Raw genomic sequence first — 13,873 nt, 5'->3', positions numbered from 1 at the left:
GGTTTGCGCGGTGCTGGGGTGAGGGCAGAGGGGATCGGGTGTGCGGCTGTCATCCCGGCGGGCAGTCGAGCCAGGGGGAGAGGCAGAGGTGGCTGGGGTGAAACGAGGACAGTTGGTTGTCCTGCCAAAAGCTGCCTGAGTGACATGAGACGTGCAGCCCAGCCAGGGCACGGCAGTGGGATGGGAATGTATTTCAGGGCAGGGAGAGAGATGGAGAGGCTGGCTGGGCTGCAGGTCTCGGTTCGTCTTGGTGGCCTTCTTGGGAAGAGGGTGCCTACAAGCAGTGGTGCACCCGTGGCTCCTGCCCTGCTGGATCCCAGTCTAGTACAGGTTTAGTCTGGGAACTGCTCTCCCCCCACAGAAGCATCGCTTTCCTCTGCTACACCCTCCCAGCGTGTTTCTGCAGCCTCCTTGACATGTGTTTTGTGTTAGCCCCTCCAACAATCAAGAGACGGCTGGAAAGTATGTTATCAGATTCGGAGGGAGCATTTCATTTCCCAGTTTGATCTGGATCTTTTAAACATCTAAGCTCGTCTTATTTCAAGGGTGAGAACAGAAGAAAACATCTCTTGTTATGTTTGGAGAACATAATTAATGTCTTTTGGCTTCACAAACCAGCTTGAATAGAGAACATGCAAACTCAAAGAGTTTGAGGGCATTAAAGTCCAGGGTAATGTCCTGCACCATGAGATTTCTTCTGGTGCAGAGATGTCTCAAAATACACTCTCACTGAGTACACGTTCTCATCTTGGAAATGAAACTGGGAAGTAAAACTAGGTTCATCATCCCCATAGTGGTGGAAGGCTTACTGCAGGCATGGTCTTACATGACATAGGGACTGCTTAACCCCATCAGCACTGCGTGTGACCATAGGATAGCTGTGACTGGAAACATGCAGCACATTTTGCTGCAAAATACACAAATACCAGGTAGCACTCTGTGTGTTGCAAGCCTCAGCTCTGGGTCACCATCACCAAAAGACTTGCTGCCACATTGCCTCAGGGCTCCTCTCAGGCTGTGTCCTGAGCAAGAGGACGGAGTGGATTCCGATCTCCAGTGCTCCAGGTGGATGTTGAGAAGTCGGGTGACTCATTGAGAAATAAATGTATCCCGCTTACGGCATTTCTCCAGTCTTCATGCTGTGTGGGAGATGGATGGAGAGCACCAGAAGTGGAGCTCATGGTGCTTGCAGGAGTGGCCACTCTTTCAAGCTGATCCAGGCAGTGAAGATCTTTGCTGTTAAAGGTCAGCATGGAAATTCCCACTCTTGACACATTCCCCATGATGAGTTTCAGCCAGTGGCTTGTAATGTTGAGCCAGTGTGGCTAAGGCAGAAAACACATTTCAACATTTTAAGCTCACACCCCATACTTAGTCATCCTCATGTACAAGGGCTTTCTCTTCATCCCCTTTAATAACTACAACTGCTTGCTTTAAGATGCTGTTCCTTAAGTCTTCCAGTTGCGGTGGTTTAATAGGATGAATTGTTTGGAAATAGCTGTTTCCCTTCCCTGGGACAGTAATTCCAGGCTCCATCCCCAGCCTGCCGGGGGCTGGAAGGGATGTCAGTCTTTCTAGCCTGCTATACTGGCCTGGCACTGACTGTTTTAAAAACTGAACCATTTTATGGTCCAGGGACAGATCTCCAGTGGATTCACATCTCGTGCTGGGCTCTGTAGTGTCCTAGGAGGATGAGGTAAGGTTGATGATACAGGGGCTCTACCCCTCTGCCCAAGAGCAGGGAGTGACTCCCACCCAGATCGGGACCATGGGGCAGTATGAATGCAGTTGGCTTTCTTCCATTCACCCTCACAGCTTAAATTCAGGCATGAGAATATTTACATGAATTCCTAATGCCGGCTGCTTTGGATTCCTTGAAATAGTGCCTGTTTAAGAAAACGATGATTTACAGCTGATTTGGACACATGCATTACCAGGGAGGCACGAAACTTGCTGTGTGTGAGAACCTGATTGCCTGTATTAATTGTGAATATAAGCCAGCCACTCTATTTGATTTGCTTGTGTCCATGGGCTCAAAATCAGCTTTGAAGGGAAGGGGCCAACTAAACCTGCCTGGGGAAAGGGCGAGGCTGTCGTCATGAAGGCAAACAGAGCAAGGGATTTTTAGTCTCCATCAGATGTAGGCAGGGAAGGAGGTCACCTCTAGAGATCTTGTAAACATAATCTCCTCTGTCTAGTAATGTTTGAGTTTGCAGGCTGGATCCAAAGCAAATGGTGGGAATGCAAAAGAGGCTGAAGGGGGGCAACTTGTGATGTGCTGGGACTTAGAAGATGCCTAGTAAAACAGAAGGTGCTGCCATGACTTTTGGCAAGGAATATAGCTTGACAATCCACAGCCTCTCTGGTAATTTTGGAGTGGTGGGAGAGGCATGGAGATCAGTAGTTTTGTGCCGATGAAAGGAGCGTGTATGTAATTTATCTCGTCTGAGGTGCTTGAGGCTGTTTCCAGTGGGAAAGCTGAGCTGTAATTAGGTTGCTGATGAGCCTCAGATACAAATCCCTCAGCTCTATAAACTATATCTTCAAAGGCATCCCTTCTCCTAGGGACTGACCAAGGAGGAATTCAAGCAGTATTTCCAGCAAGCTGATGGATGCCTTTGTGAAATCAGATGCCCAGCAGCCAGCCACTCCACTTACCATCAATGAAAGCCTTAAAGTCTGTTGACTTTCTCAGCCCATGGCTAAACCCCATGGCTTTACTTCAGTAAAGGAGTGCCCTCACTGGATCGGGTTCTTCATCCATCTCTGCTGCGAGCTGCCCCTGGGGGGAGGTTCAGCTGGTCCCAGCAACCTTCCTGGTACTGGCTGGAATGTAGAGGTCTCGCTTGGACACAGGAGATGGTGCTTATTAATTTAATAATTTGTGAAGGCATTTTAAGGTTTTGGGGAGTACTTCTTAAGCAAAACTATTAGTAAAGAAGGGTAGAAAGACCTTATGAAATGGTTGACCTGCTAGGCTTTTTGCTTCTAAACCCTGGGTTCAAAACCAGCAAGGAAGCACTGTTCCATTCCCATCTTCATATCTCTCGATGCAGACAGAGAAATAAGAGACTAATTCATACAAAACTCCAGCCAGCCCAGTAAACGTGGAAGCTCTCACAGGATCCCCCTCTTTTACACCGTTTTGAGGGCTCACAGTAATACTGATCTCCAGAGCTCAGGGTCCACAGTGGGCAGGGAAGTGTGGAGGGGAATACTCCTTGTTGAGTGGTGTGGCCTGGAGAAGGCTAGGCTTGGGCCACCCGCTATGGTGCAGCAGCTCTGCCAGGAAAATCTGATGCTGTAGCAAGACTGAGCAGAAAACTGGTCGCAGTCCGGCTGTGCTGCCTCCTTGTCTGGTTCATGGGCTTAGCAGCGAGATCACATCAACTGCCACATCCTCTGGTGCCCTGAAGTATTTGTCCACCCAGTGCCATGCCTCTGAGATGGACACATCTGGTTGGAGAAGCACATTTCAAAATGCTGCTGCCAGAGACCCTTCATCAGCCTGAATACTTCTGGTACTGTAGTGGCAGTGGAAATCACGGTACTAGACTAGCCATGGCCCTCCTAGCACAGCCACAGCCTTCGGGTGGGCACACAAGTGAAGCCAAGCAATGCTTAGGAAGCACCGGGGTGTGAATGACAGAGATGCTGCTCATCTTCTGCAGGGGTGGGAGGCGCAGTGCCGTGCAAGGCCCAGGTGCGCAGGGGTGGGCACCAGGAGGCAGGCGTGGGGAATATTCACTCTGCGGTAAGCAAGGCGTGTGGCAGCACGCTGCTGAAATGTGCTCTCGGCTGTTCTCTTTGCTGTTGTCAAGCGCTGAATGGGGGTGCGCCAGGAGGGTCTGAAAGGGTACCTTGAAAACAGGGGGATGCTTGGGAACCCTCATCCAGAAAGAGGAAAATAAGAGGGTAACAAGTTTGACGCCTGGATGGAGCATGTGGTCTCAGCCAGCTAATGGTGTTTGGGCGCTACAGTGGTTGGTAGGTGGTTATTCCTGGCGTGGACCTGGGGTGAAAGTCACCTTGCCCAGCTGCAGGCTGTGTCTGCCCAAGGGGAACTGCCCTGTTCTCCCCATGGTCACCATCACTGTTAGTACCTCCCAAGGGCAGTTTTTGCCCCTGTTCTGGCCACCTGGTCCCACCTAGGAAGGGAGAGGTGCCCATTTGTCTTGAGTGACTGTAGAGGGAAGTTGGGGGAGCTGTAAACTGGTATTTTTTGCTGCTAAATATAGATACTAATTTGATATTTAGGTGTTTTCCATTGCCATCTCTTTGTTACTCTGCCAAGTAAGGTCTCTCTGGCAGCTTTTCCTGCTGGGCTGCTCGTCCCCCCTGTGCAGGGGCAGCCACAGTGCCGGGCGGTGGCCCAGGATGCTGCTGACACCTCCTCCCTGCTCTCCTCTCAGGCCATGGAGAATGTCACTGCGGGGAGTGCAAGTGCCATGCCGGTTACATCGGGGACAACTGCAACTGCTCCACCGAGACAGACAGCTGTGTTTCCAGTGATGGGCAGATGTGCAGCGGCAGGGGCACCTGCATCTGTGGGAAGTGTCAGTGCACCGAGCCGGGGGCTTTTGGAGAGACGTGTGAGAAGTGTCCCACCTGCCCAGGTGTCTGTAGCACTAAAAGGTACTCACGGAGGGGTTCAGGAGGGGCTTCTCACTGGTGGGAAGGGCAGCTCTTTGGTTCCTGGGAGACTTTTCAGCTAAGGACAGGGGTGATTAGCCCCAGGCAAGCCTACACTGCTCAGAGCCCACGATAAGCTACATAAGAGTATCCTAGGTAGAGGAGCGACAAGTGTTGCTGCCCAAGTCCTCATGGAGGTTTGGAGTTTCGTGTCCCTGTTGGTTTCCAGCACTATCCTGTGCTGCAGGAAAGCCTGGCAACCTCAGTTCTGCTGCAGCCTGAGCTGCAAACATCTGGGCCCAGAGAGCTACAAGCTGCAGAGGAGGGGAGGATGGGGATGACTGCCTGACTCGCAGCTGTGGAGGCGCCCTCGGCGTCAGCCTCAGTCTGGCATGGAACAGCAATGCTGTCTGCCCTGATCTCAGGCAGGATGGATTTTGCAGTAGCTGATGTGCAGCTCCTGACATCCAAAGGGCAAATGGACCCCAAACCTGCCAGCTGTTCTGCACCTTCATTGAATCCACTGCTAGAATAAATCCATCCTTCAGATGAAGATGCTTGGCCCTGAAGTTGCTCTTTCCTTGTGGTGCTGATGTGCAGCCTCCAGCCCAACACCCAGGGAGTCCCTTTCCGAGGGGTGAATCTCTGTGTTCACGTGGTTTCTGATGGGTGCTTAATCTTCCCCTCCATGTGTCTTTCTGCAGGGACTGCATTGAATGCAAGCTGTTTAACTCAGGAAGACTGGCTGATAACCAAACCTGCCAAAAGCACTGCAAGGATGAGATCATCACCACGGTGGATGTTCTCGGTAAGTAAGCAGCAGCAGGACTGCGCACGGTGGGAGCCAGTGACTGTGGTGTTGAACTCCTCTTAACCAGACCAAGACATATCTGTAAAGAAAGCCTTAGGGAACACCTGGTATTTAGAAATGTATGTGTGTATGTAGAGTGTATATGTGGTATGTGTGACCCTCTGTCTGGGTTGTAAGCTGTGCTGAAGTAAAAAATCCCTTTGATTTTAAGTAACTTCTTACCACAGCTATCCACTACTGCCAATGCAAGGAGCAAAGAGCGGGATGAGATCAGATGAGACAGTAGATGATGAGCTGTGAGAGAGTGCAAAATGACAACATATCACCCAAAAAGGCATTCTCTAATCTTCTGAGAATTCATCTTGGAAGAAGTGAGCAAAGGAAGAAGAAGAAAGCAAAGCTGTTCTGGAGATGATGAGTTCTGCTTTAGCGAAACTTACTGCTAGCAGTCCCCCCGGCAAGCCCCTCTCCTGCCCTTTGTATCCTCTTCTGGAGGTCACCCCACATGTGTGTCCTTCAGCAGATGACTTTCTTCCTTTCTTTTGAAGCTCCATTCTGGGAGTCCCTGGTTGTTATTTAGGGTAGCAGAGGGGTTCCAAACTTATGACAGCTTTAATTGCAATCATGACCTTGGCCTTAGCAATACTGCTTGGGGGGAGGGATGGAGATCAAGCAGGGATAAGTTACTGTCCACATCTGACATTTCCTCCTCTCCCCATAGTTTATAGAAGTGCTCTACCTTGCTCACCCTTTCTCTCCCTTCCTGCCAAACTGTCTGCAGGCAACGTTTTTCCCATTGACTCTTCTCACATCCAGTGTCTAGCTTTTAAATTACCACCAGTGGGGTTCCCTGCTTTTCCCTTTGGGAGCCTTGCTCTCGTTCTCTCCATCCTCCCTGCAGTTTAGCAGGGACTGCACCTACAACGGCACACTGTGAGAGGTTACAAGGCACTTCCAAGCCACACCAAGTTCCTTTCTGGTGCCTGGTTGGCCTGTGTTTCTTAGGAGCCAGCAAATACCAGGTACTAAAGCAGCACTCTTCTGCCTGGGTGTTGTGCCATGCCAAAGCCAGCTTTTGTGCTCACTGCACCCAGGGAGGTGAGGCTGGGCTGGGGTTTTCCAAGCCCTTGCATGGTTTTCAGAAAGAACCACAGCTAGATTTCTGTCTTAAGACCTTTTTTGGGAATTATGCTTATTCTTCTGTTGAAATGCTGTTGTCAGGTTATGGGGGATGCTGAGCTCTTGGGAGCTCAGGTCACTCTGCAGCTTGGAGATCTGTGCTGCTAAAGGAAAGGGTAAAACAAAATATTCCTAGTGAAAGTCCTTGGAGACTACAGACTTCTTCACAGGCAGACTCGGGCAACTCCTGGTCCTCAAGTGCTTTTGTGTTATGCAGCACTTGTTAACAGTCCCTGCTGAGGCCAAACGCTGGTATTTGTCACAGAAGGCATAGGTCTGCATTCTCCTGGCAGTGAAGGATGGGACCTTCTTAAGTACTGAGTTACAATGAGCATACCCTGGAAGATCCCAAGTGCCTTTTGGCACTGGGTATGAAGCAGCCAAAGCTTTGTAGAGCAGAGGCACCTGTCGTTGGATTCATGAGACAGAATTATGCTTTTTGGGAAGCTTCTATGACTTGAATTGTACTCTGCAGGATCTCCTTCACTTCTGCAATATTACATTTCCACTCCTGATGGTTCCAGAGACGAGCTTTCAACATGAGAAAAGCATGACATGTCCAGTGCTGAGCAGAACCTGCCAACAGCACACGTCAGTGGACCTGAAAGGTCCATGGGGCCATCACACCTCACTGTGGACATCTGGTCTCTGAAACCTAGTAAAGACCAACAGAGATCATTACTATCAAGACTATAATGACTCTAATAATGGTGCAAGGACAGGAATGAGAGCAGCTGGGCTTGGAGGAGCTAAGATTTGCTGCTAAAGTCAGAAGGGCATTAGTCAAGAAACATGGAAGTTTTATCTATATTAATCTAATTAGTATTTTGGTTTGTAACAACCAGCACTTCTCTAGCCCTGCCTTTGATACCACTTGCAGGTAGAGCAGGTTTTTTTGTCCCAAGGTAGGAACAGCTGAGGTTTGTCCACACCAGGAACCCTGTCAGGACTCACCAGAGGGGCAGTTGTATCTGGGCTCAGAGCTGTTGAAATGGAGAGTGTTAATCTTTCTGCTGAAAGCAGGTCAAAGGCACTGAAATGAAAGACAAACAGACAAGAGAGAGATAAGGGGCTGGAATAGCAGTGGTCATCAAGACGATCATTTTTCAGCATGACAGGCACACATACAAGTGAGGAGGAGAGCTGGGGGAAGCATTTTCCAGGTGCCTAAGCCAAGGTCATATCTTTGCCAGATGCCCAGATCCCTTCCCCTCCCTTGAAACTCTGAGCCCCAGCAGGCCCGCAGAGATGTGCTCCTGCAGAGCTACCTGGCATGGCCGGAGGTGTTGCCCCATCTCGCTCCAGGCACCATCTCTGCAGCAGGGACACTCCAAGGCTGCACCATGCAGGGCAGTGGCTCTGCTGAAATCACCCCTGAAAGCTAGAGCTGCAAACCCCAGATGATGGCTTTGCTGAAACTTTTCCATTGCTTTTGTGAAGCAGCCTTCCCCAGGAAGCCTCTAATAGTGACCAGAGCACGGTGTGTAGAACAGGCAAACAAACAGCACCCGGATGGCCGTGAGAATCAAGTAGTCTCATTTCTTGCAACTCCCCCATCTCCGCAGCCTCCTCCCCAGCCAACTCCTCCCTTCCCCCTCCTCTCCCATTTTCCTCTCCTATCTCATTCTTTAAAAACAAACTTCTCAGCTGTTTCCGGAGCTGGAGCTGCTCGGTACAGCTGGAGCAGGAGCCAGCCGTGGGCCGCTGCTGCTGCTGGCCCTGCCCCTGTCCTCACAGGCTGAGTCTCTGCCTCTTGCTCTCTCCTCAGCTTCCACTCTTCAAGAAATTTAACAAAATAAGAAGAAAATGGCATTTATTGCCAAAGCAGACTTGTGTGAAGGAAGAATGTGTGTATGTGTGAGGTTGTGTGTTTGCCATGCAGCGTTTGCCGAGTGCCACGTTTTCTCCAGCAGTAAGTCTGGACACTGCTCGGTTACAATTTGCAGGGATCGTGATCAAACTGTGCCGCTTTCCAGGCTTGCTCCCCGTTCCTCCACTCCCAGCTGCCAGTGGGAAGGTCTGTTCAGCTTGCAGAGGAGAATTGTGCTAATTCCTAATATGAAACCTGTCAACTAATTCAACCAAGTGCCATATTGCAGCTTTAGGCACACCCCGTTAGAAAGGGTGACTAGTTCAAAATCAGGGGAACACACACCATTGCAAGTTGTTAGGGGGGAATTAGCTTAATAAGAAGAGGGCGTTGGAAGCATTTCTGTAAGAAATTGGGATACAGAAGTTCTGCAATCTTTAGGAATTTTTAAAATATAAAAAAACCAAAATAAAACTCTGCGACTCTGTATCTCGTTTCAGAAACGGATGACCCCAACACGATCCTCTGCGCCTACCCAGTGAACAACTGCGTCATGAAGTTCACCTACTCAGAGCTTGCCAGTGGGAAATCCAACCTCACCGTCCTCAAAGAGCCAGGTTGGCTCTCCCTTGGGTTTCCTTTTAATAGCACAGGCTGCCTCAGGAGAGGTGACAGGCTGCTGGGGAGCCTGGTGGGTTGCAGAAAGGCTGGCTCCACTGCCTGTATGAGGGCATGCATGAGCAGATGAACCAAGATGATTTAAAACAAAGTGGTTTACAGTGCTGTATCCCAGCCCCAAATGCTCCCAACTTAGTAAAAAAGGATTCAGAGTGAAACATGCACCTGAGCCACCAGCATTGCTAGCAAGTGGCTGCAGAGATTTCTGCCAGCTTGGGATGCTGAAATTAAATCCAGCCTATTTATGTAGCAAAAAGCATGCCGTACTGATTTGGAGATACAGCCACTGGGAGCAAAATATCAGAAGAGAACACCTGGTGCTGCTGTTGGTTAGGTCAGGATGTTAGGAAAGCCCACATCACCTATGGATTTCTGCATTGCCAAGGAGCTAGCTCTGGTCCAGGCGGTGTAAGGGTTGTGTGCCCTTGCTCCCCTCTCCAGGCCGTTTCAGACAGCTGTGCTTCTCAGCATTATTTTAACCACGTGCAATGCAGTTTCTCACAGAAAACCCCACATGGTGTTGTAGGACAAGCTGGCGAGCACTCAACAGTAGCTTCTCGCAATCTGCTCTGGTCCTCCAAGGCACAGGCCGGTATGGGAAAGTCTGAGATATTGCATGTTCTGTTTTATTTGTGCTGCAGCTTGCACTTAATTGAAAGACCAGTTGGTTAGCCAACAGTTAATATACTTATTTAAAGTGCCTAGTGATCACCTGTCTCCATGTGGGCCAGAAGCTGAGGTGGCTTTTGCCAGAGGCACCTTAACCCTCTGTGTCCTACATGGGTCACCTGCATTAAAGCCAGCGTCACTGTTGGATGGTGGCACTGCAGCACTGCTCTTCCCCTCAAGCGCTACGTGATATCCTGGCTCCAGTGACGTCCATGAGACCTTTGCCTTTGACCTGCCTCTAGCCAGGAATTTATTTAATAGAAAAAACCCCTTTGGCTTCAGAGAGGACTGTTGCTTTTTTTAATTTAGTCACTGCTGCTAGCACTGCCCTGAGGTCACTTGCTCAGTGGCTGTGGTCCAGGTCTTTATGTCCTGGTATCCTGATCTGGGATACACTCACATCATAGCTAATTACTTTTTCCCCATTGTTACCAGCATGCAGCTCAGCCCCCAGCGCTGTGACGATCGTGCTGGCAGTGATCGGCAGTGTGGTGCTGATCGGCATCATCCTGCTGGCGCTCTGGAAGCTGCTTGTCACCATTCATGACAGACGGGAGTTCGACCGATTCCAGAGTGAACGTTCCCGGGCCAGATATGAAATGGTGAGCCCAGGGCAAGGGTGCTGCTGATGGGGGCGGGGGGAGGGGAGCAGTTATTGGGATGGGCCAGCAGTAAACAGCTCTGTAGTGATGGAGAAGGGTGGCAGGTGTGAGGGATGTGGTTGCCTGTGCCCTGCAGTATCTCGTGGCAGGGCTCCAGGGTTTGGCGCATCACACTGCCCTTCCCCTTGGCAAGTTACAATACCAAAATTATACCCAGCCTTTGTGTTTCCCAGCAGTGCGGGAGGGCTGAAGGAGGTAGGGGAGTGGGGACCAAGCCCTCACTGTGGTGGCAGACAGATTGGTCAGGTCTATGAGGGGGACCTTCCAGGATGCTTTAGGTGGGGTTGCTCAGCATTTGAGGGCATCACCTGTGCCTGCAGTTTGTCCTGATGGACAAACACCACTGCTTTGGATCTGAATGCACATTTCAGTCAAAGCCAAGTGTAGCAGTATCTCCAAATTAATTGGCACGGGAAGGGGAGTTTATACACTTTTTCACCATGACATGGACTTTGTTCCTGACGTTTGTTCTTTGTCTCTGCTCATTTCTCCAAAGGCATCCAATCCTCTCTACCGAAAGCCTATTTCCACGCATAACGTAGAGTTCACGTTCAACAAGCTCAACAAGTCTTACAACGGTACTGTTGACTGAGGGGGTCTCAGTGCCTGAGACTGCTGTGGACAATTGCTTGACTGTACATGCTGCCTCCCCACTTGAAGATGGGATCCTCTTCAGGGGTGAGAATCCTTTACGACAGGACTGGTCGATGACCAAAGCCTTTTATTTGCACAGTAAGGAGAAAAGTCTGGTTCATTCTGGAGGCATGGACACAAAGGCAGGCTCCCCACCCGTGCTGATGGACTCTGAGCCGTGTGCGACTCCGTACCCCAGCTTTCTGGATATATTAAACCTGCCAACTAAGTCAACCAAGTGCCATACTGCAGCTTTAGACATATCCCATTAGAAAGGGGGACTAGGTCAAGAATCAGGGGAACCCACACCATCGCAAGTTGTTAGGGGGGAATTAGTTTAATAAGAAGAGGGCGTTGGAAGCATTTGTGTAAGAAATTAGGATACAAGAGTTCTGCAGTCTTTAGGAATTTTTTTATATAAAAAACAAAATAAAACTATTGTGCATATATGATGCTGTGAGTAGAGTTCATTGTTTCCTTGTTGAGCCCCTCACCAAAACCGGGGCTTGCTCCTGCAAGCAACAGTGGTGCTGCCTGATTGATTTATTAATGGAGCCTTATCGGTCAAAGCATGGCTATAAAAATAGGAGCTGGAGCCGCAGTGCCTGCGCAGAAGGTATGTTGATTTAATACCTTGGTGTTGACCCAGGGCGGGGAGTGCCACAGGGAGCTCCTGCTCCATGCCAGCAGTGTTAAACAGACGGGAAACTGGTAGGAGCCCAAGGGAAGTGGGAGTTGAGGCTGAGGAAAATAAATCAAACACCCATTCCTTGGGGTGTGCAAGTAGGCGTCCGGCCCGGGTGGATCCTGCCTGCAGGAGGGCAGCTGGGAGCGCGCAGCAGCACAGCCAGACCTCTGCTGCTTTTACCGGAGGACTATTGCTGTGGGGTCCAGCAGAGCCCGGCTGGACAAGCAGGGGAGTCCTGAGCTTTTGGCTGGGAAGGGAGCTGGATAAACCCCCGTGTTGTTGCTTCACAACATACATTTTACTTCGGTTTTGTTGGGTTCCCCCCCCAGACTGTTCCCCCAGCCCCATTGTTTTCCTCTGGAGCTGGGGACAGCTGCAGCTTTAAACCCACACAGACTGCAGCGGGGCTGCAGCGCCAGCTGGAGAAAGAAGCCAGAGCAATTGCTACTGCCTGCTGCTTTTTTTTTTTTTCCCATTTTTTTTTTTCTTCTTTTTTGCTTGTCTCTTCGCCCTGAACAGATCATGCAATAGTCAGCTGAAGGAAGCTTGCCAGGGAAAAGCAAAAACAAATGGTGTTTATTGTTTTGACTTGCTCTTCTCATTGGAAAAGGGCCATGGGCCCATCCTTCCGGATTTATTTTTATATATTTGGTTTTGCCTTTATAAACAGAAACTCTTATTTGCTCAATATAAACAGCTCTCCATCAAGAACTTTATGGTCCCCCCTCCTCCTACCAGCAGTACTGAAGAAATGCAGCAGACCATACTACAAATACCACCAAACGGGGATTTTTAGGAGTGTAACAAGTGGCACATTGGCAGCATCGGCGCTGATCAGGTGTGGTAAAAAACCCCAAATACATGAAATCTGTATGCTGCCTTCCCACTTGATTCCACTACATTTGCCCTAGCAGGGGCGGGGAGTGGATACATCCTGCAAACAAGTGCAGGGGCAGGCTCTGGTTAAATGCTGGCATTGCCTTGGTGTAACCCACCCATGGGTGGGCTGGGGCTGCCCTGCCTCCTCCCTGCAGTGTGGAGAGCAATGGGGCAGGCTTGAGCACTGCAGAGGGGTGGTTCTTCAGAGCTCCACATTTCCTATACGATATTGAAGTCCAGGCTAAAGTTTGCAGGCTGAGATGTTGCATAGTGAATACCTGGGACTAACGCTGCCAGCTGGGAAGGAGCATTCATGGGGCAAATTTGGTTCTTGTGATCATCGCACTGCCTAGTACCAGGCTGGCAAGATAGATTTCATCACTGTCACAAAAGAAAAAAATAGAAAACAGTCAAAAAAATAGAAAACAATTAAAAAAAAAATCATCACAGATAGACAGAGCAAGTTTTAGCTTGGTTCACGTGACTGCCTCACACAAGCCATACTGCCCCAGGCATGGAAAGGGGGAGCAGGAAGGAAAGTGGAGGGAAAGGAAGGGCAGGAATGTTTTAAACCAGCTTTGCCACCCAAAGCAGCAAACACTGTGAATGCAGTGTGAATACAGCTCTGCTGCTGTTAAGGGACCGAGCCGTTTAAAACTAAAGCCACCCCCTTTGCTTTCTTCCTTTGCACTCCAAAAGGAAAGGCACAGGCATGTCTCCCTGCCACCCTTTCCCTTGCAGATTACCTGTGGCATTTCCCAGCTCGCTGGGCTAGTGCCGAGAGAGCAAACAATCAAGGTAGCCATAGGGAGCCAAGTTTTGACTCACTGCTAAGGGGTGGTTTGGGTAGGGAGAGTGGAAAAGAGGAGTGCAAGAGCCTGGGGACAGGACTGTAGATGCCCTCCTTCCCCTGCAAGGGGAGACTCAGCTGTGAAGCAAACTGGTCTGCAGAGCAGCAGGGGAGCAGTGTGGGGGCGAGTATGTGAGGGAGGGGTGACACAGGCCAGGCACACAAGCTGGTGTAAAAAAAACGGAGGGAAGAAGGCTGATGCTGTCAGTGAAGAGCATCCTGCTGCCCAAGGCACTGCGCCAGGCAGCACAAAGCAGCCCCCCCAAATTTAGCTTCTCTGCAATATTGCATCCAAAAAAAAAAAAAAAAAAAAAGGATGTGATGCTAAAAACAAGGCTTTGCTTTATTGTGTAAGCAGATCTGTCTTTACCCTTGCAAGGTT

General features: G+C 49.9%; 1 protein-coding gene across 1 annotated transcript in view; it reads left to right on the top strand.

Moving 5' to 3' along the window:
- Positions 1-11,526, top strand: part of ITGB5 (integrin subunit beta 5) — a 64,238-nt gene extending 52,712 nt beyond the window's left edge. Inside the window, exons 11-15 of the mRNA XM_055812680.1 lie at positions 4,413-4,635; positions 5,337-5,440; positions 8,933-9,049; positions 10,215-10,381; positions 10,938-11,526. Coding sequence (XP_055668655.1) covers positions 4,413-4,635; positions 5,337-5,440; positions 8,933-9,049; positions 10,215-10,381; positions 10,938-11,033 — 707 coding nt within the window. The 3' untranslated portion in view covers positions 11,034-11,526. The remainder of the gene's footprint in view (positions 1-4,412; positions 4,636-5,336; positions 5,441-8,932; positions 9,050-10,214; positions 10,382-10,937) is intronic.
- Positions 11,527-13,873: the final 2,347 nt, after the last annotated feature.

This window comes from Falco peregrinus, chromosome 8, assembly GCF_023634155.1.
Source record: "Falco peregrinus isolate bFalPer1 chromosome 8, bFalPer1.pri, whole genome shotgun sequence".
NCBI lineage: Eukaryota > Metazoa > Chordata > Aves > Falconiformes > Falconidae > Falco > Falco peregrinus.
Note: the sequence above shows the minus strand (reverse complement) of the source record. Positions and strands in the feature narration are given on the sequence as shown.